The sequence below is a fragment of the Arachis hypogaea genome, chromosome 13 (assembly GCF_003086295.3).
Source record: "Arachis hypogaea cultivar Tifrunner chromosome 13, arahy.Tifrunner.gnm2.J5K5, whole genome shotgun sequence".
Classification (NCBI taxonomy): Eukaryota; Viridiplantae; Streptophyta; class Magnoliopsida; order Fabales; family Fabaceae; genus Arachis; species Arachis hypogaea.
This window is the reverse complement of record NC_092048.1, coordinates 25,968,123-25,992,158: the sequence shown is the minus strand read 5'-3', so window position 1 is coordinate 25,992,158 and position 24,036 is coordinate 25,968,123. Positions and strand designations below refer to the sequence as shown.

General features: G+C 36.9%; 1 protein-coding gene across 10 annotated transcripts; it reads right to left on the bottom strand.

The window, feature by feature from the left end:
* Nucleotides 1–11,359: 11,359 nt before the first annotated feature.
* On the bottom strand, nt 11,360–23,655 carry LOC112737778 (membrane-bound O-acyltransferase gup1). Of its 10 annotated transcripts, none has more exons than XR_011869486.1 (21): nt 22,180–22,599; nt 17,519–17,730; nt 17,347–17,405; nt 16,973–17,154; nt 16,821–16,869; nt 16,151–16,254; nt 16,002–16,066; nt 15,544–15,614; nt 14,981–15,040; nt 14,735–14,848; nt 14,248–14,372; nt 14,105–14,156; nt 13,843–13,905; nt 13,645–13,754; nt 13,472–13,564; nt 13,291–13,372; nt 13,120–13,197; nt 12,884–12,959; nt 12,754–12,803; nt 12,519–12,652; nt 11,360–11,940 (listed from the first exon to the last, which is right to left on the bottom strand). XR_011869486.1 is itself a non-coding variant. In XM_072211517.1 (21 exons), the coding sequence occupies exons 3-21, from the start codon at nt 17,658–17,660 to the stop codon at nt 12,611–12,613; spliced, it is 1,617 nt and encodes a 538-aa protein (XP_072067618.1). In that variant the 5' UTR covers nt 17,661–17,730; nt 23,344–23,396; nt 23,511–23,655; the 3' UTR covers nt 12,275–12,610. The 10 variants fall into 10 exon arrangements, 9 of the variants coding, with proteins under 9 accessions (XP_072067618.1, XP_025643656.1, XP_072067616.1 ...); XM_072211517.1 differs by lacking the exons at nt 11,360–11,940; nt 22,180–22,599 and adding exons at nt 23,344–23,396; nt 23,511–23,655 and having other exon boundaries at nt 12,275–12,652; XM_025787871.3 differs by lacking the exon at nt 11,360–11,940 and adding an exon at nt 19,567–20,039 and having other exon boundaries at nt 12,275–12,652; nt 22,180–22,595.
* Nucleotides 23,656–24,036: the final 381 nt, after the last annotated feature.

Genomic DNA, 24,036 nt, shown 5'->3' with positions numbered 1-24,036 from the left:
GTGATGAAATCCGTCCAATTCAAGTAAAAAATTATCATCAAATATGGACTCATCAATTCCCCCACACTTAAACAATAGCATGCCCTCATGCTAAAAACAATCAAAGGAGGAGGGTAAAAGGACAAGCAACTTATTTAATGCACTGTCTACACGCATGCAACTATGCTAAATATTACCTACTTATATCTATACTGAGATTTTTACTGAATTTGGCAAAAACAAACAATAGAATTCAAATCAATCCAAAGTAAATCATTAGGGCTAAGGCAAGGAATTAATGCAATATGATCAATATCCAAAGATTTGATTCAAAGTTTTCATAAATTAATTCGGCACTTGCAAGAAAACACAAGATAAGAATAGGAATCATAGAATTGAGCAATCGAACCCCTCACCGGATGTGTATACGCTCTAATCGCTCAGTGTTTAGGGCTTAATCACTCAATTCTCTTTAAGTCATGTTTTCTAGGATTTGCTAGTTATCTAACAATCAACAAATACTTGATGCATAAATGCAAATATCATGAGGTCTTTGGAGGGTTGTAATGGAGTTAGGGTAAGGGTAGGATTAATATGGTTAAGTGGATTAGTAGATTGGATCTTTGATTAGTTCAAGTATCCCACCTAATCCTATATCACCCTATTTACTCAAGAGAAAACAACCTAACTTTCCATTCATCTCTTTTTTCACACTCACTCATGCATCTTCTTTCTAATTCTCACACATATACATTTTTTTTATCATGCAAAAGTATATACACCAATTTTTTTTCTTTTATCATGAAAAAGAGATGCATATATTTTAAGTAATGAATGCATGAGTGTTTATCCATTTTTTAAAAATTTTTCAACGAATACCCAAAGTAAACTTACTACCAATGTTTCTCCACAAATTTTCCCTACACTCAAGTAATACACACTCCTCAACCCAGGCTAATCAAAGATACAATTCATGGACATTAATAATTTTTCGCTTAGAAAAAATGATGTGCTTAAAATTAGAACAAAAGGAGGATTAAAAGGCTCAAAAGTGGGTTATAAAGGTAGATATAAGGGTATGACTATATAGGTTAATGAGTTTTTATTTCAAAAAATGACCTCAATCATACTAAATGCATTCAAAATATCAAATATAGGACATAAAGACTCAAGCAAATCTAAGATCACAATCATAAAAGGAGTATAGCACATAAGAACAAAATTTGCGGTTGAAAATATGCAACCACACAATTAAAGCTCAAATCTTACTTGGTGTCTTATTCTTCCTCTTTTCTATGTTCCACAAAATACTTCAATCAAGTTGAAAAATAAATTTTCAAATCTAATCAATAGAACGCCATAAAAGAGATTTCTTGAAAATTCTTTTGTTGTTTTTACTAACTTATTTCCTATACTAGGTAACATGCAAATATTTACTATAATAAATCTATAAGGCTCCGTTTGGTTGATGTATAGGATGAAACATAGACACAAAGACACAAATATTAAAGACATAGACATAAAATATTTGTGTCTATGTATTGTGTTTGGTAAAAATAATAAACAAGACACAAATATTTGAAAAATACTGAATTACCCTTCATTTAACCACAATTTTATCAACACCACTGCACACCTATCACCTCAAATGCTACATGTCATTACCATTAAATTTTTATTTCTTTTCATATTTTTTTCTTCTAATATCATCTCAAATTATCATTCAAATAGTAAATATACAGTTTTTTTTTGAAAAAAAAATGAAAACCAAAGCCTAAAATTTATCAAAGATTAATTAAAATTTAAATAAATAAAAAATTAAATGTATAATTTTTTTTTGAAAAAAACGGGAGAACAAATTTGGTTGTAAAATCTAAAAGAGGAAGTAAAAAAGAAATATTTGAAGAGATAAGAGAACAAATTTTGAAAATTTAAAAATTGAATAAGGGTAAAAGAGTAAAAAATTAGTGTCTCACAAGTTGTGTCTCAGTGTCTCATCAAATTGGAGATACACAAATTTAGTGTCTCCGTGTCATCCCGTGTCCATCAAAATTCTGTGTCTCACCAAACCAAACAGCAGACATGTGTCATCGTGTCCATGTCTTATTGAGACATGGACATCAACCAAACACTACCTAAGCAAACTAGGACACACATATATATAAGCAAAATAAACAAGGTACGGTGCAAAAGTAAAAACTATCAACAAATATTCAGAAAAAACATAATAACTAAAAACAAGAAATAGTGCAAAGTGTTCGTAAAGAGAGTTTTACGCCCCAAAATTGCGAGTCCCCCCCCCCCCACTTAATCTTTACATGGTCCTCCGTGCATGCACACAATCCGGGGGTGAAAAATTATGAGACTCCACCTTCAGCTGGTGGGCATTGGGGCTCGGACTGCTGTATAAAACAATTAAACAGAATTTGAGGAAGAGTTCATATGCGTGTGGTATGATAAAAGACAATGTGTGTATTCTAAATGTGCGCACGGTTAGAACACACACATTGGCCGGTTAAAACGACAACCACACAATCAAAAAGAAGTAAGCATGATTTTCTCAATTAATTGGCCTAAGTTGCAGGCAATGAATAAGCATTAATCAAACATAAGCAAGCTTAGGCAATTATAGCAAGAGTGAATTGAATTTAGGAAATATTAGATATTGAAATTGTGCAAGTGAAAGCGCAAGATTAATATAAATTAGCACAACAAACAATAACCAATTCAATTATGAAAAGAAAAATATTTATTCATCCTTGAAAATTGATGAAATAATCATGTAGATAAGGTGCTTGTTGCAAAAAGTGACAAGCTTGATAAGAATCAAGTCAAAATTTTCAACTAAAAATATATTAACTAAAAATTTTCAACCCCAAAATATATTATTCTTCAAAAGCACATGAGCAAAACTAAAATACAACTAAAATAAGCCTAGAATCAAATTAAATTAAACTAACCAAAAGAAACAAAATTCAATAAGGAAAAACTAAAAGAAGAGAAGGGTTAGAAGGATGTTACCATGGTGGGGTGTCTCCCACCTAGACTTTGGTTTAAAGTCCTTAAGTTGGACTTTTTGAGGAGCTCACATCAAGGAGGCTTGTGCTTCTATTCCTCGTTGAATCTCCACACATGCTTAGTCTTCATTTGTCCTTCGGGGTCCTAAGTTAAGCACATGAAGCTCCCAAGAATTGATTTGGCTTCTTTGATGAGTCTTAGACCCTTTTGCCAACCAAAATCCAATGTGCCACCATTCAACACTCTAAGCAAGGCCTTAAGTTGGTGATCCGTTTCCATAATAGCGTATTGACGTGGGCCGACGAAGTTTACGGAAGAGATTGGTACCCACTCAATGTACTCTTGGAAGGGAATTGCTTTCCTAGATTCTTGCATGAGGACCTCCACTCCTTGGTTAATAACTACCTCCTCACCAACTTCCTCTTCTCCATCACTCAAGTCATAACAAGGAAGTTGTGTGAAGTCTACCTTCATATCTCTCTCAAACTCAATGGGGAAGGATTCATCAAGATCATTGAGAGGATTGACCAAGGTGGAAAAAAAAATCATTAATGATGGAATCCACTTCTTGATCAATTTTCCTCAATTCTGCCCTTACCTTCTCCGGTTCAAGCATTTCACTTTCCTCTTCTCATTGCAATTCATGCTCTAACTCTCCTTCTTTTCCTTGAGGTTCCACATTCTCCTCTTCATTACACTCCTTACTTGATCTCCCACATTCCTCAAGAAAAACACTTTGATTGCTTGAGCGTAGTTGGACTAAGCGGTTCACCGCTTTGGCTATGATAGCCATAGATCGCCCTTGCCTATTCCGGAATTCTTCTTGCTCTTGGAAAAAAAGCTTTAAGCTCTTTTTGTTCTTAGGACAAGGATTGGAGAGTTTCACATTGCGATGAAGAAGAAGATGCGTTGGTTGGAAGAAAGGTTTCATAGTCAGAAGGTAGGTAGGAATGTCAATGGGGCAGGGCGGGGGCGGGGGATGCCTCCCTGCTCCCCATCCCCGCCCTCAGATTTGCTCCCCATCCCCGCCCCATTCCCCGCCGTGGGGGAATATTACTCCCCATCCCCATTCCCCACGGGGCCCCATTCTCCGTGGGGACCCCATTCCCCATCTACATAATAGTTCTAACTAATTATTAATTTCCATATGAATAGAGCTGCAAGTATCTATCTTATACAAAAACTGCAAGATTTTATACAAAAAGTCTAAATGATACGATGGTGACTTCTCTCGAAAGAACGCAATAGGGGGATGCAACGACGAGTCAAAGGACAAAGCAGTGGACAAGGTAAGAGACGTGGCAACAGAGAGGAGAATGGACACGATGGCAGAGTTATGAAAAAGAACGCCGCAAATAGAAATTACGACGCGGTAAGGGTGATGGCACGGTGAGGTGTGACGATTCGGTGAGAAGGGTGACGAGGGGGTGGCTGCAGAGAGGTTAGATGGAGAATGGACAGCCTCAGGGATCTTTGAATTGAAGAAGGGTTATGCAAATAAAGATTAGGAGTTTTGGGTTTCTATATATGTGTGTGTGAAAAATGACTAAAAAACACATATGAGAAATAAACTATTAAGGATAATTTAAGGAATTCATAAATTTCGGGGAATAGCGGGGACGGGGCGGGGATCCCCGCTCGGGTTCCCGCGCCTACTTCGGGGAGAATTTTGTCCCCCATCCCCATCCCCGCAGGAAAAATTCCCCACAATCGGATCCCCATTCGGGACAGTCCCCGCAGGGATCCCCGCGTCTCAGGAAATTTTGCCATCCCTAAAGGTAGGTCATGTTGGTGGGTGTATTGAGGTAGTGGTTCTAATTATGGGTGGCATGGCTCATATTAGGGGTGTTCATGGTTCAATTTTTTCATAAACTGAACTGAAACTGCACTAAACCATTTTAAATGGTTTAAAAACTGAACCAAACTACTTTGTCAAATAAAAAACTGGTTTTAAACCAATTTATAATATAGTGCACCAGTTTAAACCAGTTCATAAAAATAAAACCAGTTTTAATAGAAAAAACCAGTTTAAACTGGTTTATAGGCTAAAAACTAGTTTTAACTTTTAACATATATAAAATTAGTTTTTACATTTTCTCTCTCTTCCTCTCTCTCTCTCTCATTCTCTCCCTCTCTTTCTCTCCCCCTCTCTCCCCTCTCTCTCTCCCCCTCTCCCTCTTTCTCTCTCCATCTCTCTCTCCTTCCCTTCTCCCTCTCTCTCTCTTCTTCTCTCCCTCTCTCCCCCTCCTTTCTCTCTCTCCCACACTCTCTCTCCTTCTCTTCCTCTCTCTCCCCCTCCTCTCTCTATCTCCCTTCTCTCCCTCTCTCTCTCTCCTCCCCTCTTCCTCTCTCTTCTTCTCTCCCTCTCTTCCTCCTCTATATCTTTTCCTTCTCTCTCTCTCTCTCTCTCTCTCTCTTCCCCTTCCCCTCTTTCTCTCCTCCTCTCTCTTTGTCTTTCTCTCTCCCCCTCCTCTCTCTCTCTCTCTCATTTTCTCCCTCTCTATCCCTTTCTCTCATTCTCTCTCTCTCCCCTATCCCTCTTCCTCTCTCTCCCTCTTCTCCTTTTCTCTCCCCATCCTCTCTCTTTCCCTCCCTCCCTCTCTCTCTCTCTCTCTCTCTCTCTTAACATATATAAAATTAAATTTTATATTCTCTTTCTTACCCCCTCTCTCTCTCTCTCCCCTTCTCTCCCTTTTCTCTCTCTCTCTCTCTCTCTCTCTCTCTCCCTTTTTCTCTTTTCTTCCCTCTTCCTCTCTTTCTCATCTTCTCTCCTTTCTCTCTCTTTCCCCTCTCACTCTTCCTCTTTTCTCTCTCTCTCTCTCCCTCTCTTTCTCCCCTTCCCCTCTCTTTGCCTTCCTCTCTCTTTCTCCCTTTTCCTTTTCTCTTTCTCTCCCTCTTTCTTCTTATCTTCCTCTTTCTTCCCCTCCTATCTCTCTCCCATACCCCTCTTTCTCCACCTCCCCTTTCTTTCTCTCTCCCTTTTCTCCCTCTATCCCTTTCTCTCACTCTCTCCCCTATCCATCTTCCTCTCCATCTCTCTCTCCTTCTCTCTCCTTCCCTCTTCCCCTCCTCTCTCTGTCTCTCTCACTTTCTCTCCCTCTCTCTTTCTTTTGTGCTCTTTTTTCCCCTCCCTTCTCTCCTCCTCATCTCTCTCTTTTTTCTATCTCTCCTTCTTCCCTCTTTTTTCCTCTTTTCTCTCTCCCTCCTTCCCTTTCTTGTTTTGGAAAAAAGAGGAAGAGAGAGAGAGAGAAAAAAGGGATATAGAGTGAGAAAAGATTGAGAGAAAAAGAGAAAAGAGAAAAAGAAAGGGAAGAAAGAGGAAAAAGAGAGAGAGGAGGGAGAGGAAAGAGAGAGAAGAGGAGAGAGAGAAAAATAGGAGAGAAAAAGAGAAAAAAGGAAAAAGAGAGAGAGAGAAAGAGGAAGAGAGAAGGGAGAGAGAGAGAGAGAGAGAGAGAGAGAGAGAGAGAAGGGAGAAGGAGAAGGGAAGGGGAGCGAGGGAGAGGGGAGAAAAAGGAAAGAGAGGGAGAGAGGGAGAGAAAATGGAGAGAGAGAGGAGGGGAAGAAAGAGGAGAAGGAGAGAGAGAGGAAGAAAGAGGGGGAGAGAGAGAGGAGGGAGAGGAGAGAGAGAAAAAGAAAAGGGGAGAGCAAGGAAAAAGAGGGAGAGAGAGAGAGAAGGGAGAAGGGAAGGGGAGCGAGGGAGAGGGGAGAAAAAGGAAAGAGAGGGAGAGAGAGGGGGAGAGAGAGAGAGGATGGGAAGAAAGAGGATAAGGAGAGAGAGAGAGAGAGGAAGAAAGAAAGGGGAGAGAGAGAGAGAGAAAGGAGAGGGAGAGAGAAGGGAGGAGAGAGAGAGGAAGGAAGGGGGAGAGATAGGAAGAGGAGGGAAAGGAGAGAGAGAGATGGGAGGGGGATCAGAGAGAGAGGAGGGAGAGGAGAGAGAGAGAAAGGAGGGAGAGAGAGGAGAGGGAGAAAGAGGAGGAGAGAGAGATGGCAAGAGAAAGGGAGAGAGGGAGAGAGAAGTGGGAGAGAGGAAAAGGAGAGAGAGAGAGAGAGAGAGAGAGAGAAGGGAGAGAAGGAAGAAAGGGGAAAGAGAGAGAAGGGAGAGATGAGGAGAGAAAGAGGAGAGAGAGGAAGGGGAGAGAGAGAGTGAAGGGAGGGAGAGAGAAAGAGTATGTAAAAACTAACTTTAGAGTTTAAATAAAACTAGTTTTAATTTGGTTTAAAACTAAACTGAACCATAAAAATTGGTTTTTAATAAACTGGTTTTCATAAAAACTATGGTTTCAGTTCAGTTTCAATTCAGTTCAGTTAAACCAGTTTTTTTGCACACCCCTAGCTCATATAGTGGTTCTTGAGGTGTTCATGGTTGGTGATACAGTGGATATGGAATTGGATTACATGGGAGTGTTTGGTGGTAGTGTGATGTGGCTTGTGAGTGAGGTTGATTAAAATGTTGAGGGTTTGATTTGTATTGATGTGCATCAAGGGGTGGATAGTAGCTATAAGAATATGGAGGAGGTTGTTGCCAAGAGGGTTGCCTAGAAGCATATGAGTTAGACCACCCCTATATCTACGAGGACCCGGTGCATCATAGTTTCTACATTGTAGCCGCCGAGCCTCGAGTACGACTATATGTGTTACGAGACCATCCTTTCCAGCATCCGATCGACACTCCTTTCTTTGATCCTGATGCCCCTTATGAGTTTCCTTTATCTTGGTTTCATCTGGACGCTCTACATCATCCGTTCCCTGATGGACCTGGACACTCCCATCCTGTACAGTCCGAGGATCAGGTTGTTCTTCCGTTGGACCTAGTTGAGTAGCCTGTACCTAATTGGGATATTCCTCTAGAGCCAATTTCACCACCCTTGTCTGGCGCACTGACCGGAGAGCAGTCTAGACTTTCTGTGGCGACTTTGGATACAACATCTGCGGGCAGACCTATGTTCCATATGAGCCTATGCATATGGATCTTGGCAGTGATAGCAGCATCAAAGAAGTTCTAGAGGTTATAGAGATTTCTGATGATGAGGCGGATCCTGAGGAGTACCCTCATGTCATAGAGATTTCATTTTCAGATAGTGACGACTGATGGCTCAAGCTAGCAGGTTTTAGGAGCGTCTCAACTTAGCATAGATTTTGTTGTAGTCTCTCACTTTTAGATAGATCCACCGAGAGATTAAGAGTTATATAGCTTTGCTAGGTTAGTTCGGGTTGTAACGATTTAATTTCCAATATGGCATGCTCATACCGAAACATCGAGTGTTACCAACTTGAAACAACACCGACACTGTTATTAATAATATCAAGCCGGGTTAACGGAACTTGATTTTTATGAAAAACTTTCTTAAAGAAAATAAAATCGCAACCAAAACGATAAATAGATACATACATAAACAGGATAATAAACTATATATATATATATATATATTACATAGCACCCAAAAGATGAAAAGTTAGTTACTACCCATAGTTATGTACATATATACAACTCAAAATATCTCCGAGGTCTGCCCATATAGGAATCCCCTAATTTGACGCCCAGACTTGCCTAGTCTTCTAACTTGATCTCTCGAAAAATAAAGTGAGAATTTAAGACAAAAGAAACACTAAACTAGAGAGTTGTCAAAAGAAGATGCTGATGTCGCTACCTAATTGCTGTCAGAAGTCAAGTCCATGATCTCTATATCTATTTCAGGATCCTCATCGTCCTCAAAAGTCAGATCCACAATCTCTATCTTCTCGATGTCCTCATCGTCAAATGTATTCTAGAGACTACCATCATTACTATCGCCTGTGAAAAGTGTACCACTAAGAGAAATCTGCTCAACTGCTGAGGGCTGACCAGAAGCTGTGGCGGAAGTCCTAATAGGCTCTATGGTGAAAGGGTCAGAAGAACAAGTAGAAAGAGACTCTATCGACATATCCAAACCTACTGGAGGATACTCAGGGATGTAGTCATCGACGACAGGGCTAGGCTCAGGCACCGCCTGACCAACTTGCTGTGCTGGAACAGGACCTCTATGCATGTGATCAAAAGGATGATGGACAGAATCGGGATGTAACCAAGATAGCGGAAAAGCATACAGTGAATTAAGATCAAAGAGATGTAAAGCTAGCGGGTGCTAAAAAGGATGATCTCTAACTTCGTATGTACGGACTCAAGGCTCCATGGCCACCACGTAGAAGTTATGAAGGACAGAATCCTCGTACACATAAGGCTGATCGAGCTCATAAAAGATAACACCCGTCTTCATCTGAAGGGGGCAGGAAGATAAAGTGTAAGAACTGAGGAGTTCTTAGTAGGGTCGGGGTGAAATAAGTTAATTTGCTTTTTATATAACGGCCACGTGTCCCATATCAATCAGACCCCAACAAAAGAGCATAGAGCAAACAACAAAAAAAAAAAAAAACAAATAGCAACATAACATACAATACAAGAACGAATTCAAAACACACAAGAGATATGCGCAAACAACTATAATGCATGTCTAACCCTAGTGCAGGTAATGAGCTCATCCGTCGGTTTTCGACCCGCATCCGATTACATCCTTACGAACATTGTCTCTTGTTGCCATCGCTTCGGGGTTGGATGTCACTTCCTTAAACTGCTGAGTCAGCGATTTAAGTTATAAATGTCTTAAATGGATAATTATGAAAACTGGGTATATCAAAACACAAGTAATAATATATATAGGGTTAAATATATATGAGTAACTAATATAAATGACATTAGTAACTTAATGATAAAAGGTATATGATAGAACATTAGCAACTCTAAATCCATCAAAGAGTACCATTTACTTATATCGGCAGATATCGAACTCGATAAGGATAATAAAAAAAATATTATTATCTAAACCTTATTATAACTATGGCATATAAAATAAATAAATAACATAATAATAAAATTATATTATCATTTATTTTATTTACAAGGCTCAGAAAACGACAAAATAAAATTAATCACTGAAAACCAAAACGTCATTTAGTTACGAAAAATCATGATACTACACAAGTCTTCCTAAAAAAGGTTCTCATAATACCATGAAAAGTTGCACAATTGGCATTGATTTGCTTAATGTCCTTTGTTAATGGACAAGATATTTTATTGTGCCCTTCCATGCAACAAATACCACATCGTTGTGGTTTTCGTTTCACCTTATCACTTCATAACTTGAAAAAGCTTGAGACATGAATATTCTATGAAGCACATACACTTATCTGATTTTTCATGTTCGCATATCGGACACAACACACATCGACACTCGCCCGACACACGTGTCATCTATGTCCAACCGTGTCTCAATAAAAAATAAAAAATTCTTCCCAAAACACGCTTGAACACACTTAAATATCATCACGTGTCAGTCTGTCCAACCTTATTCTTAACATGAATTATTAAAATGAATTTAAAAACAATATATCTTCTTAACTATTAAAATAAAAAAATATTTTAAATATTTTATATAATTAAAAAAGATATTAAAAATAATTAAAAAATTAATTTATATATATATATATATATATATATATATATATATATATATATATATATATATATATATATTGTGTTCCTATGTTTTATAAGAATTTTAAATTTGTATGTACATATATATCCCAAATCGCATCGTGTCCTGTATCGGTACATCATTGGTTGGTACCTAGATAACAAATTTCTCAATTATATTGTATTGATATAAGGTAATGGGCTTGCTCATATGTTCGGCCTCACAAGTCTTCGTTTTTGGTGAACAACAAAGGGAAAAAACAAAAGAGCAGAAAAGAAAAAGAAAAGAAATCATGTTCTTAACAGCAAGAGAGGACAAACCACCTCTAGCGGCTGGTGCCAAAGGTGAACCTCATCAGCTCCGCTACCTCCAGATCCTATCTTTGCCAACCGATCTACCACGACATTAGCTTCTCTCAGGATAAGCTCAAAACGAATATTCCAATCCCTTAACTTCAACTCAAAGATCTGTTGTATCACTTCTTTTTCAAGATGTCAGAGTGAAATTTACTAACCAGTCACTAGTTCAAAAGCTGCTGCGCAATGTCTCACAGACGACAAGCTTAAGACTAGGGGTGCACATGGGGCCGGGTAAAACCGGGTTCGCCGTGATCCGAACCCGACCCTAAATAATGACCGGGTCTATCTATGAGACCCTTACCCGACCTTAGACCCGCTAAAATCGTATTACTTTCGGGCCACACTTAAGCCTGGTCTAAACCGGGTGAAGCCCGGGTCTTGATCAACTTTATCACGACATCACCAAAATTATATTCTATATCTTTTGAACCTCTAAATTTTGAAAAATAATTATTTCATAACAATGCAACATTCGCATAATAATAATTTAGAATCTAATAATAATAATTTAAAATTTCATAATAATAATTATATCAATTACACATTAAACATTCAAAGTTCAAAAGACAATTAAAACAAAGTTGACAACCAACACAAGATTAACATAATAATAATAATTTATAGTGTCATACCAACCAATAACAACAAAATATTAAGTAGCAAACAACTACACGGGTCCAACAAACCGGGGCCGGGTGACCCGAGACTTGGCCCGAACCCGATTTAATAAATAACCGGGACCATCGATTGAAATTTCGGGTCTGACCGGGCCATAACGAAGTCGGGCCAAATTAACTCCGAAGTCATCGGGTCCGATCCGGGTCTTCGGGCCGGACCGGGTCTTGTGCACCCCTACTTAAGACCCGCCTCCCAAGCCCAAGCCAAACCTTTCGATATACTCCACAACTCCATCTTGATGACACTAGATCCAAAGGAATTTCCTGAGCATCCCATTACCCATTGACTGAAGCTATCGCGAATTACCCACCCAAAACCGGCACAATCATCCCCCAAGTTCACACTCCCATCACAATTTAACTTCCAAGCACCAAGTTTTGGCGGAGAGGTTTTAATCCCTGGACACAATGTGATACATTTACAGATATTTATGCTATTGGAAGAATTTCAAGTGTATTGGGAACACCAGTGTTCCAGTTATTTTAACCGTTGATTTTAATTAATATATATTATATATTTTTTTTATAATTCAGATCAACGGTTAAAACAACTGGAACATCGACGTTTCCAGTACACTTGAAATTTTTCCCATGTTATTTTGTTATGATATGTTTCATTCGAAGCTTAATAATGTAGATAAACGTGTATGTAAACCGTGATGCGCATCTATCCTAAGTCATAACTGCCTATGGACTATGGACAAATAAAAGCTAAAAAATGGGGTTCGAAATGTTTCGCAAAAATATTGCACCTGCTCACGGTAATTACTAATGACAACTTGCAAAAAACATAGTCCAAGGAGCTAAAACAAACCAAACAAAGGATCAAAGCAGAAGTGAGATGTGATCAAGTTCTAATTCCCGTGTCCCGAGTCAAATGTGATTTTTCCATTTAGTGTACAAAATTCGAAGGCACTGGATCCGAATTCGATGCACAATGCATTGAGGAATTTGTTTGGTCAAGAACCACCACTCACCATGCTGTCTGGTTTCAGGATTGAAACTTGTGGCAATAAACATGAATTCGGTCATTGGCATCAAGTATTATGATCAGGGTAATTGTCTCATTTCAACATGACCTTTTTCTGGCCTCCTCTATGTGGAACATAAGCTACAAGAAATTAGACATAAGATTACTAAACTAAAAAAGGAAGCAAAGAGAATAAAAACTATTTGGAATGTTTCACAATGCAAATGACGAAAATGTCACACCTTTGTTCCCACGTAAAATGTGATAAACATTGCACCGAGAACAGGCAGCCCTGAGTGATGGAATTACCAGATTAATTTTAAACTGTATTTAACTGCAACAAAGTTTAGAAGACTAAAAATATTGACAAACCTTCCTTGCTAAGGAAAGAATCAAGAAGCCAATTAATGCCTTTGGGTCCAATAACAAAACCAACCAGATTTGCCACCTGTCAAGAAAAGTCATTGCACTAAAATTAGAAATTGACTATCGTTGATTTCCACATAATTAAATTGTGATCAAGTAAGCCGCAAGTAGAGATGTAGAATAACTAAGAATTAAAACACTCATATGTGCTATAGCTTTCCAAAGTAAATCCAAGGACAAACCATGAGGGAAGTAATTGTGATTGCACCAGCAACAGCACTGATTTCACGAAATATGAATTCCCCAAAAGAACTCTCAGCCTGATGAACCACATTTAACTTGATGTCAAACAAGAAGATTAATGACTTTGGAACAATGGAAGACTGAAGAAGAAATGCAAGGATATGCTTTACCTGAAATGCATTTGCTGCTGATTTTAAAGCCAACTCAGGGATAAAGAATAAACATGTTAACCATGCCCATGAAAGAAGCTTCCTAAGGTCCAAGAGGATAATCAAGAATAAGATATCAGGTCAAAGAATATGCCAATATTACAAGTAGAATGGATTTAAGTTACTAATGAAGGGTGCATACCACTCTAAATCATGCCAGATGGCAACAAATGTGAACACAACCCATACATTCAGTAGCTTTTTCTGAGATCCACCAAGAGGAATGTATACATACCTGAATTTCTACTCAGTCAATAATTTGCTATCATCTAAAAAAAATAAAATGCAAAATCAGTCCAAAAGACTCGGTTCCACCTCACAAGCCACTTGTTAAAGGAAGCATGCCAATTTTTCCAGAAGTCTTCCAAGCTGTGGCAATTATTAATACATTTTGGCATATTCTCTGGAGCCTCAATTCCATTTATCTACAACTTATCATTCCAAATTAATGACCTAAACTCAAACATCTACTTTTAACATTTATTCTAGAGGGTTAAAGACCAAGTAGCATACCAATGACCAGAAACGGAAAAAGCGCCAGATCAATAAAAATTTTAGCCACATGAAATTTAAGACCTGAAACAAATATGTAACAAAGAATGAGAAACACTATGGTGAGTGAATTTGGAAATTTTATTTTTTCAATATTTTTTATACAGCAACAGCAACCACCTATACTGAACTTTATCCCACTGGGTTAGGTTGTTGAGTGAATCAGGAGTTGCCATTAGTCTCAATAATACCATTTAAAGATGATGAACATGTATCCTCTTACCCCATATCCAATGATGAAGATATCCATGGGAGACATGTGCTTCCACAAACCACTAAGTAATGAAGAAACTATTTCAGCTAACAGAATAAAAATTGGATAAAACATTAATTATAACACATGGACTTTCTTGATAGTACTCTAACCTATTAGCAAATGAATTATAATAGAACAAATGTGTCATCAATTCCATGAGGAGAAGACTAAATAGCCAACGGAAACCATAGAGTGCCACATTTTTAACTGAATGAGTATTTTGAGGAACTTCTAGCTGCAGAAAAAATAGAAAAATATCATCAACGAACAAGAAACTTTGCCATTTAAAAACATTTGCCAGCAATTACTGACACGAGAAAAGTTAAGGAAGAGAAAGTATAACATCTACCTAGTTGTCATTGTTGTTATTGTAATACATTTAACAATTGTCAATTAAGAAATTGAATCTCCAAACAATAACAAATTTGGTTTCTCTTAATCTTCAAACAAATCATATCTTACATATAATTTTATGTTGGAAAATGACAGGTCAGGGTTCACTTCATCAATTGAAATTTCAGAAAGCCTAGAACTATAAAAAATGTAACTGAAAATCAAACATGGAGCTTATAAGAGAAATATAAGTTACAGTCAGACCTGTGAGGCAAAAGCTTTGAAGCTCAATATTGGACCAGCAATGTAAAGAGGGGCATACAGCAAGTAACAAAGGTATGTGGTATATGAAAACTTGTCATTCTGTAGTCTGCTCTCCTGATAATGGAATTAAAATTATGAACCAGAAAACTGTGCATCCACATGCCGAACTTAAAGAAGAATAGAAGTAAACATTTAAAAAGCATAAAAATAACAGAAGATTCTTGATTAACTGGCAGATATCCTAACCTGTAAAGCTTGATAGCAAGATTTTCCTGATTTACAAATAAGACAACGTTTGCAATGCTTCTGCAATAATAAAAGACTAAAATATTGCCAAATATTTATGAATCATGTAAAATACACAAAAGCATAAAGTCACAGAATTTGGCAACAGGTCTTGAGCTAGGAGAGGTCATGTGTACTAGATATACTAAATCATGATAGCAAACGACAAATTTGATGGCTTAAGGAACATGAGTACAACCTCATAATAGTCTTCTCTTAAAAACATGAACGTAACCAGGTTGTTCATAAACCATAATAGAAAACTAGAACCTAATCAAGCAAGGGTTACATTACAAAACACGGCCTTTGTAAGAGGTATTCAAGATTTATATGAAAGTTTAATTCAGCCTACACTATGCGTGATACTGAAAAAATCAAGCTTCTAAAGGTTATGTCAAAAGTTACAAGGTAATAAAGCTGCATTATTTATTCCCAGATCCTCAAACTGTCATCACCATTCAGAGAGACCGTTGAGTATAAACTTATATTCAGAACAGAAAAGTGGTGCACTAAAAGAAAAATACCTCCATATCAAAATGAGAATCTTGATTTCTCCAATGATAATCAAAGCCAAAGCTAATCATGCGTAAAACAACTGCCACAAACAAATACATTGAGTAATGTTTCTTATCACATTGCACACTGATTATGCAAAAACCAAAATATAAAGACAGGCACATATATATATATATATATATTAGAAAAATCACAATAAGTCCCTTTTAATTTAAATGTTCATATTACCGAACTTTAATATTCTTGACAATAAGTATTCTAAATATGTCACTGTAAACTGAAACTACTATTGAAGTCGACAATAAATGGCTGAGTCTGAGTCAAATTTTATGCATCAGCTGGATATGCATGAGAATAGTTCCACCAACAGAATGGGTAAAAGAAAGTGGCCAGAGATATATGGTTAGCAACACAAAGTCTTATTATAGGTATTATGGGAACAAAAACATAAAATAAAAATAGATACCAAAGTTGAAGCATATGTGCCACCTAAAAGTCCCTCGGAAATTGTCCAAAAATGCCCACTGTTGCCTGCAATATAATACATAACCCTTAAGCGAGAATAGAATTACTCCTACCGTATAATATCGATGTAACCAATATGACTCATCTTACCCAAAAATTGAGAATGAATATCCTTCATAAATGCGATTACAGACAAGAAAAAAAGAGTTGTAACTCCAAATTACAAGTGGAAAGTACTTCTTCTGTGCAAATATCTGCAGAAACAGAATTTTACATGACAACTGTGGAAATAACGATAACATGATAAATGGGGAACTGAACATAAGAACATTACAGATCTATTTAAAATAAAAAAAGGAAAAACAAAAGAAAAAGGAAAAGAAAAAGAAGAAGCAAAAGCAACATAACTCGTAAGTATATTTATAGTGGTGTCCAGAAGTTTAAAAGCCATTTTATATTTTGATCATTCTTATTCTTTCAGACTAAAATCTGTTCACATTGTAAGCCCAAAACCAACCTACAAAAGGAGACCCTTCTATGCTCGTCATTGAGATACACATTACTCCAACATTTAACCACAAAACTCTTAAAGACTGTTCTTTGAAGCTACCTTCAGTCATCACAATATTTGAAATTGGAAAAATGAAATACAAGGAGCCTTAATAAATTTAATATAGACATCAATATTAAGCAGTCAGAGGGAAATAACCTTTAATGAAAACTAGAGCTGTTATGACATGATAAATTAACAATGGAAGTCAATGTTACTCATTCCACGGATGAAATATTGAAATATTATTTATGGATTCACTACACGCACCTTCACAAGAAGAAAATTAACAGTTGCTATTGATAGGACAAATATGATGCTGCAAAGTGAAACAGACACGGAGTTGGAGTGAACAAGGTAAAGAGTGCCAATAGTGAAAGAAAGAAAGAACATTAAATGTAGAACATAAAGAAAAACTGTACCATGCTCCATGTAGATATGATAGATAGGTCAAAGAAAATAAAAGCCAGATAATGGACATTCCCCCCACTTTTAAATTGAAAAAAGGCCTCATCAAGTTGGCAAGCAGAGTGAAAATGCCAAAGACAACAGTAAGAACAGGTATATTTCCTCGCAAATTCCTCCATTGAGCATCTGTGACATCCTTTATACATAACAGAACAGGCATATATTTGATTAGCATGAAGAAAGAGATCAAGCCAAGAATAACAGCAACAGAAAAGAAACGCATGAGCAACCTAGCCAACTACTGAAATTCTTAGAAAGAAGATCATAAATTCAATTTTCTTTTTATAGAATGATCATAAATTCATAATAATAAGAAAAGAGCACATACATTGAGTTGCCTAGGTATGAGCCATCCTGGGCGTAAACCAAATAATTGCTTGCCATAATCTGTGAAAATCAATACCAATGCTTACCAATTAAGTACAGGAAGTGAAAATACAATCGAACAAACAATAATTGTTTTTGTGTTTGGGGGGGGGGATGTGAAATAAGAGTTTCACCATGAGAGAGTTGAAGGGAACGGCGAATGATGATGACATAGAAAACAAAAGCATAAGTCACCAAAAAATACAGTTCTTTCTGCTTCCAGGGCTCAATTCTACTGCCTTTGAAGTTTTCCTTGTTCGCAGCAGATGTACCCATTTGCTATTTGTAAATTAAGAAAGCCAAGATCCTCTAGTTAACACCTCGACACAGGCAATTTCATGATTCTCTGTTTCATCAAAGAGGAAAATTTTCAAATTACATCAGATTATTTTTTGGCCAAAAAATCTAATAAAATAATCACAATTTTAGACAACTCTGGGCAAACTCTGACAAACAACTAAAGTGAAAAATTGAAGAAAAAGAGGAGACAAGATTCGATGAAAAAGAAGAGAGAAGATCCATAATGGGTACATAAAAGGAGGAGCTGAGTTTCTATGGAAAGTGCAGACCCTACAAACAGTTTCCTGGACCATTGCAACCCAATTGCTCCTTCTCCTTCCTCATCACTCAACTATAACAAGTTTTTAGTATTTTTGAGTTTCGATAATCTAGCCATGTTTTTTCAAAGGAGATCTCATTTCAAAAGTATGTTAATAAGATTTTGACACTGCAATGTCCGTTTTAGTAAGTCACGTTATCTAAAAGAAAACCACCATCAGTGTACTTTTGCACTAACCAGGAATAACAAAAGTAAACAAATAATCAAAACCATGCAACAAATTAACCAATTTTCTACATGGTACTAAAAGGAAACTGAATTCGAAGATCAAATCACAATGTTTCAGCAATCCAGGAGCTACTACGGCATGCTCTGCATAGCACATTTGATAATAAAACAGAAGCACCTCAGATTAAGTTTGTGATACCAATTTCGAATCAATTTCAACAAGCAATTTGTTCACCATTATCAGGGTAGAAACAATAGGGGTATAACAATACACAAACAAATATGATCCAAAAGTAGGATACAGGGAAGGGACGAGGTACCTGGAGATGGAAAACAAAAAAGCATAGTTGTCAGAACCGAACCAGTCAAACTACTAAGTCACTGGTTTAACCGGTGAGTTACGGGTTGAACCGACTAACCCGGTCTTACTTAATAAAAATATAAAATAGTCAAAATCATAAAATTAAATTTTGAAATATATATCTTCACCAACACTTTAACAACAATCAAGTCTCAATTTCTAAAATCACTAATACGAAAATAGACAGATTATTACTCAATATTACAATAATATCTAATTATAATCACACTATTACAATGACTATCAATTAGACAATTAGCAATCAATTCAAATTAGGCAATTAACAATCACATTGTGGTAGCAGAGCCTATTAACAATTAACAATCAATTAGGCAATTAGCAATCAATTCCAATTAAGCAATTAACAATCACACTGCAGCAATGGAGCCTATTAATAATTAGGCAATTAACAATCAATTATAACAGAGACTATTATCTAATTATAATCACACTATTACAATGACTATCAATTAGACAATTAGCAATCAATTCAAATTAGGCAATTAACAATCACATTGTAGCAGCAGAGCCTATTAACAATTAACAATCAATTAGGCAATTAACAATCATTTCTAACAATAGTAATTTCAGGGCCCTCAAAATTAAAATTGAAAATAAGGTGCATTCCTATTATTTTTATTAGCAGAATCATAATATCATAACCACAAAGTAAAACTAAATAACTAAATACCATTCTCCACAAGATTTTCTTTCCAAATTCGAAATTAGCAAACCAACACAAAATCAGCAATCGATAACTAAATTAGTAATTAGAAAGCTTTTCATTCAACAAATTCAAGTCTCCCATTCAACAAATTAACAAATTCAAGTCTCATCATAAATTCAAAACCAAGCAATTAGTCAGTTACATTTCATACACAGCATCATAAGAGATCGGAGCTCACAAACACACACAAAATTAACTAATTGTTTTTAACTAAATCATCTTGAACACATTAAAAACTAAATTAACCAACTCGCACTTTTTATGAACAGATTAAAAACGAAAAAGTAAGCAAGGAAAATTAAGTAACCTTCGGTGATCTTCCAACAAGCAGAGTATGAAGAAGAAGGAGCAAAAGTGTGACGCGGATCAGCTGGCGGCACTGCGGCAGTCCTTCTCCTTATGTTTACAACGCGGAGAACCAGCAGCATATGAGGGATAGGGAGCAAGACCGCCGGCGACAAGCACGCGAGGGATGACAAAGATCGAGCAGAGACGTGAGGAGGGGGAGAGGCGCGGCGACGACACGAGCAGGAAGCACCGCTCGAGCAGACGCGGAGGCGAGAGAGGCGCGAGCAGCCGAATTCAGACAGAGGAGAGAGGCCAGACGCGAGCACACGACGAGGAGGATCCGGAGAGGTGCGGCGAAGGTGGCGAGCATGTGGTGGCGGTGAACCGAGGTGAGCTCCCAGCTTTGCCTCTGTATCTATGGGTGCCGTAGAGACTAGAATGCAAGGTTCTGAAAACCGGACCGGTCATCAAACCGCTTTAGTCACGGGTTCACTGGTTCATTAGTCCAACCGGTGGTTCAACCGAAAAAACCGTTTTAGAATAAATAAATTATAAAGGACCAAAGATGAGGGTACTCCAAGAACTCCTATTAAATGCAACAGCATTCAACATTATCACATATTCTCACACACACATACAAAGCCTTAACTCAGAGAACAACCACAGCAAGTGACTTGGAAAGAAAATGTAAACACCGAAACAATCACAAGCATACAGAACACGTGAATATTATTATAGCAAACATAATAATAAAATAGCTCTTCTAATGCGTCTCTGATAATATCCCAAATCAAGAAAACTACATAATCTGATCCACTTGATTCAGAAAGCTACATATATTAGAAAAATTAAGAATCAACTAAAAGAAAAAGAAAAGGAAGGCCTGGTTGATTCGATTCAATTGCCTCTGATGAAGAATCAAACAGGGCTGAGAAGCTGAGAGTTTAAATGTTAAACCTCAATATTCAAGTAACATAACTCCATTATTGTTATTATTACACCCTTCTAATGTCACAAATTCAATATATATTATAGTCCGTTGACACTTGTGTATTCACAACTTGGCCTCATCATTCTGATTCATACCTTAAGTAGAAGAAAAAGTCCCAATAAGCTTTCATTACAATTTTATCCAGAGAGTTGGGGCTTTGGTTCGGAGTTCATGCCATTGATAATGACGAGAGGGATGAATCCGTGAATCAGTAACATAGGCAGTGCAAATTTTAACAAAGTTCACCACAATGATTAACAACAACAAAAAGCACTGAAGGAACACTCAGTAATATAGGCAGTGCAAATTTTAACAAAACTCATCATAATGATTAACAACAACAAAAAGAACTGAAAGAACAGTGAATCAGTAACATGGGCAGTGCAAATTTAAAATTTAAAAGTTATCAATTTAAAATTTATCATCAAATACAATCAGTGAGCAAAGCCAATCAATCAAGCACTGACTGAGCATTCTGTTCTGATTCTGTGACTGAGAAGCAACAAATTCAGCAACAAACGCAAGTTACAGCAACAAATTTAACAAATCCTAGTAAAGTCCCGATTTACAGCAAAAAGGCAAATTTATTGATTACCAATTCAGCAACATGCAGAAATACAGGGAGAAGGAAAATCTGGAAAAGAGAGAACACTAAACCAAAACATTAACCAGCAACCAGCAATTACAAAACAGCAACAAACATTAGTACATCATAAAACATTCCAAAACAGTGATGACACTAAACCTGCTTAGTAAATAATCTCAAAGACAATGATCACCAATATCTAGCAAATAAACAATAGATACACAACAACAATTTAGCAAATAAACAAGAACAAGACCTAAATAGAAAATCCAACAAATTAAGTCGCAGCAACCTAACAATTTGACAAATTAAAACAACAGCAGCCCAACAATTTAGCAAATCAACTTAACAAATTCAAGAACAGAAAATCACAACAAAAAAATTAAAAAAAAGTAACAGAAGAACACAAGAACAATTAGCAAATTAACAAGTTCACAATAACAACTAAAAAATTTACCAGAAGAACACTAATGCAAGTGGAATCATCATGCTAACATGTTTTCTGCAAAGATGCTATTTGTACAGCTAAAATTTCCTAATTACTATAAGAGGAATGATAGGGGGCTAGCAACTTTGTGATTTGTAGCCATCAAATAGCCATCAATGATGGTTTTAATGGTGTGAGATGGGTGTGAGATTTCATCCAATGGCTCATTTTTCTTTGCTGGTTACATGCTTGCCAGAATTTAACAAAGTTGCTGGCCCCTAGACTTTTCCTTACTATAATCCAATTATTCTAATTTCACATGCAATCAACTTACTAAGTTTCTAAAAGCTAGAAATTATAAAACCAACCAGAAATATGGTTAAAGCATTTCATCAAACATGTTGAGTGCGGTAAAATTAAAACAAAATAAGAGAATTCAAAGCTTAATTTCAATGTGATAGAGAAGAGAACATAACTATTGTAACTTTAATTTAGTCTACGAAAAAATCCAATCCACTACCAAATCAAATAATTACTTATTGTAATAGAAATCAGAGGTTGCAGAGTTTGAAGAAGAGTATTGGTGTTGTGTGAGTGTATTGTCTGGTGGCGGATTTAGGGAACTCACGGCGTGGACAAAAGAGAGCAGTTTGACGGCTGAGTGGAGAGCCCGGGTTGGTCGCAGAGTTTGAAGCAGAGCAACGTGGCTTCCAGACGAACGCGAACGGTGAACGCCGAGCGAACGCGAACGGCGAAGAACGCGAACGAAGACGCGAACGTGAACGGCAAACAAACGGCGACGGAAGCGCTGCTGAGCAGACAAAGACGACGGACGCCGAGCTCGAGGAAGCAACCGCGATCGGTGACAGCGAACAGGGGTTGAAGATTTGGAGCACCAGGGAAGCTAGATGACGGATGGCGAACTTTGAGTGCGACGGACGGCGGCAGTATGCCACTCCTTGTGGCGGTGGTGTAGGCTTAGAGTGCTAGGGTTTGTGCTTGGGTTTGGGTGATTTCTCTGACTGAAAGAAAACAGAAACGGAGAAAGGGAGAAAGAAACGAATGAGCTTCCCTTTCTTTCTGTAAACCGGCCGGGTTCCGGTTCGGTCCGATCGGCCGGCTCTCATCCGGTTCAAAGGGTTTTTGTCGGTTTTTTAATTATCGGTTTCAGCGATGAATTTAACTATTAATCCAAAATTTTGCATATGCCAACAATCAATTTAACCTTTGCTTTGATATTAATACTTTATTCTTTTTTACGAAGAAAATGGCTCTTGGATGAATGAATGAACACTACTACATCATTTCTGTCAGATGATTTAGCACATTATCGACTCTTCGATGAATGAATAGGTACAAGTTTAACATAATTTTGGAAATTATTTATAAATATATCCACTATTTAAAAGTTCGCACTAAATATAGCCAAGGATGATACCTTAAACTTAGACCTACTCAAACACAAGCATTTATCATTTTTTTTTTGTCAAATTATGATAAAATAATAAAAAAATTTGATGTGGATACAAAAATTCACCCACGGTGTATTTATATATATTTTACCTGTGTTGTTTTACATAATTTTAATATAAATTTTATATCTTAACATATATTTTATATAAATAATTAATTTAATAACTGATGTTTTGTATACACTATATATGAATAATAGCATCTAAGTTATGCCAATGAATTATAGTTCAAATGACATAATTTTTTCATATTTATCTAAGAAGTTGCGGGTTCGAGTCTCTTATTTTTTGTAAAAAAAAAAATAGCACCTAAGTCATACTTAGCTGATGTATGCATGTAACATTTTGATTTTGCTTCCCAGAAGATACGCATCTGAAAGTATAAAAGCAGCATGTCAATGGGCATATAAGGCTGTCACCATGAACTATTAAGAAGAGTTATAATAGAAATTAAGCTATTCTTGTTAGAAATCACTTGTGACATTACCATGAACTGCTTTGCAGATGATTACTTCCTATCACATTTACCAACTGTCAATTTGCGATTAGCTCCGGGAGGAATTAGACTCACTGCAACTCTCATTCGTATTTTTGGCTGATGCCCCATTATGTGTTCCTTAATCATGTAGCTTATTGAAATGTTAAAATAGATCTCCAACATACAAACCATAAAACCCTCTCTATGCGTAGAATATCTAAAGTCCTTAAGTTTGTAAATAGTTCATTCGAGAACAATCAACAAATATCAATGGTGAATTATAGTGTACAGAGCAATAAGCATACAGATATACAGATATTCCCTCAACTTATATGCAATATTGACACGTGTAAGTTTGTCTACAGAAAGAAGTAGGTCACCAGTTTCTGGTCCAAAAATTGTTACTGGCTCATAGCTAGGTAACTTTACAAGTTCAAACAGTTAGCCGCTTATGTTACTGACGTGAACTATAGCTACTTAGCTACTTGATTTGAGCCCCGTTATGTGCAAGTTGTGATTCTAGCAATTATCTACC

What these genes read in the sequence shown, in the direction of transcription:
- LOC112737778 (XM_072211517.1), bottom strand. Translation starts at nt 17,660, where the DNA reads ATGGGTACATCTGCTGCGAACAAGGAAAACTTCAAAGGCAGTAGAATT. An exon ending in TTTAACAAGTGGCTTGTGAG is followed by an intron (nt 13,565 to 13,644) that starts GTGGAACCGAGT and finishes GTAGAAATTCAG; the next exon opens with GTATGTATACATTCCTCTTG. An exon ending in ATCTGGCATGATTTAGAGTG is followed by an intron (nt 13,373 to 13,471) that starts GTATGCACCCTT and finishes CTTGGACCTTAG; the next exon opens with GAAGCTTCTTTCATGGGCAT.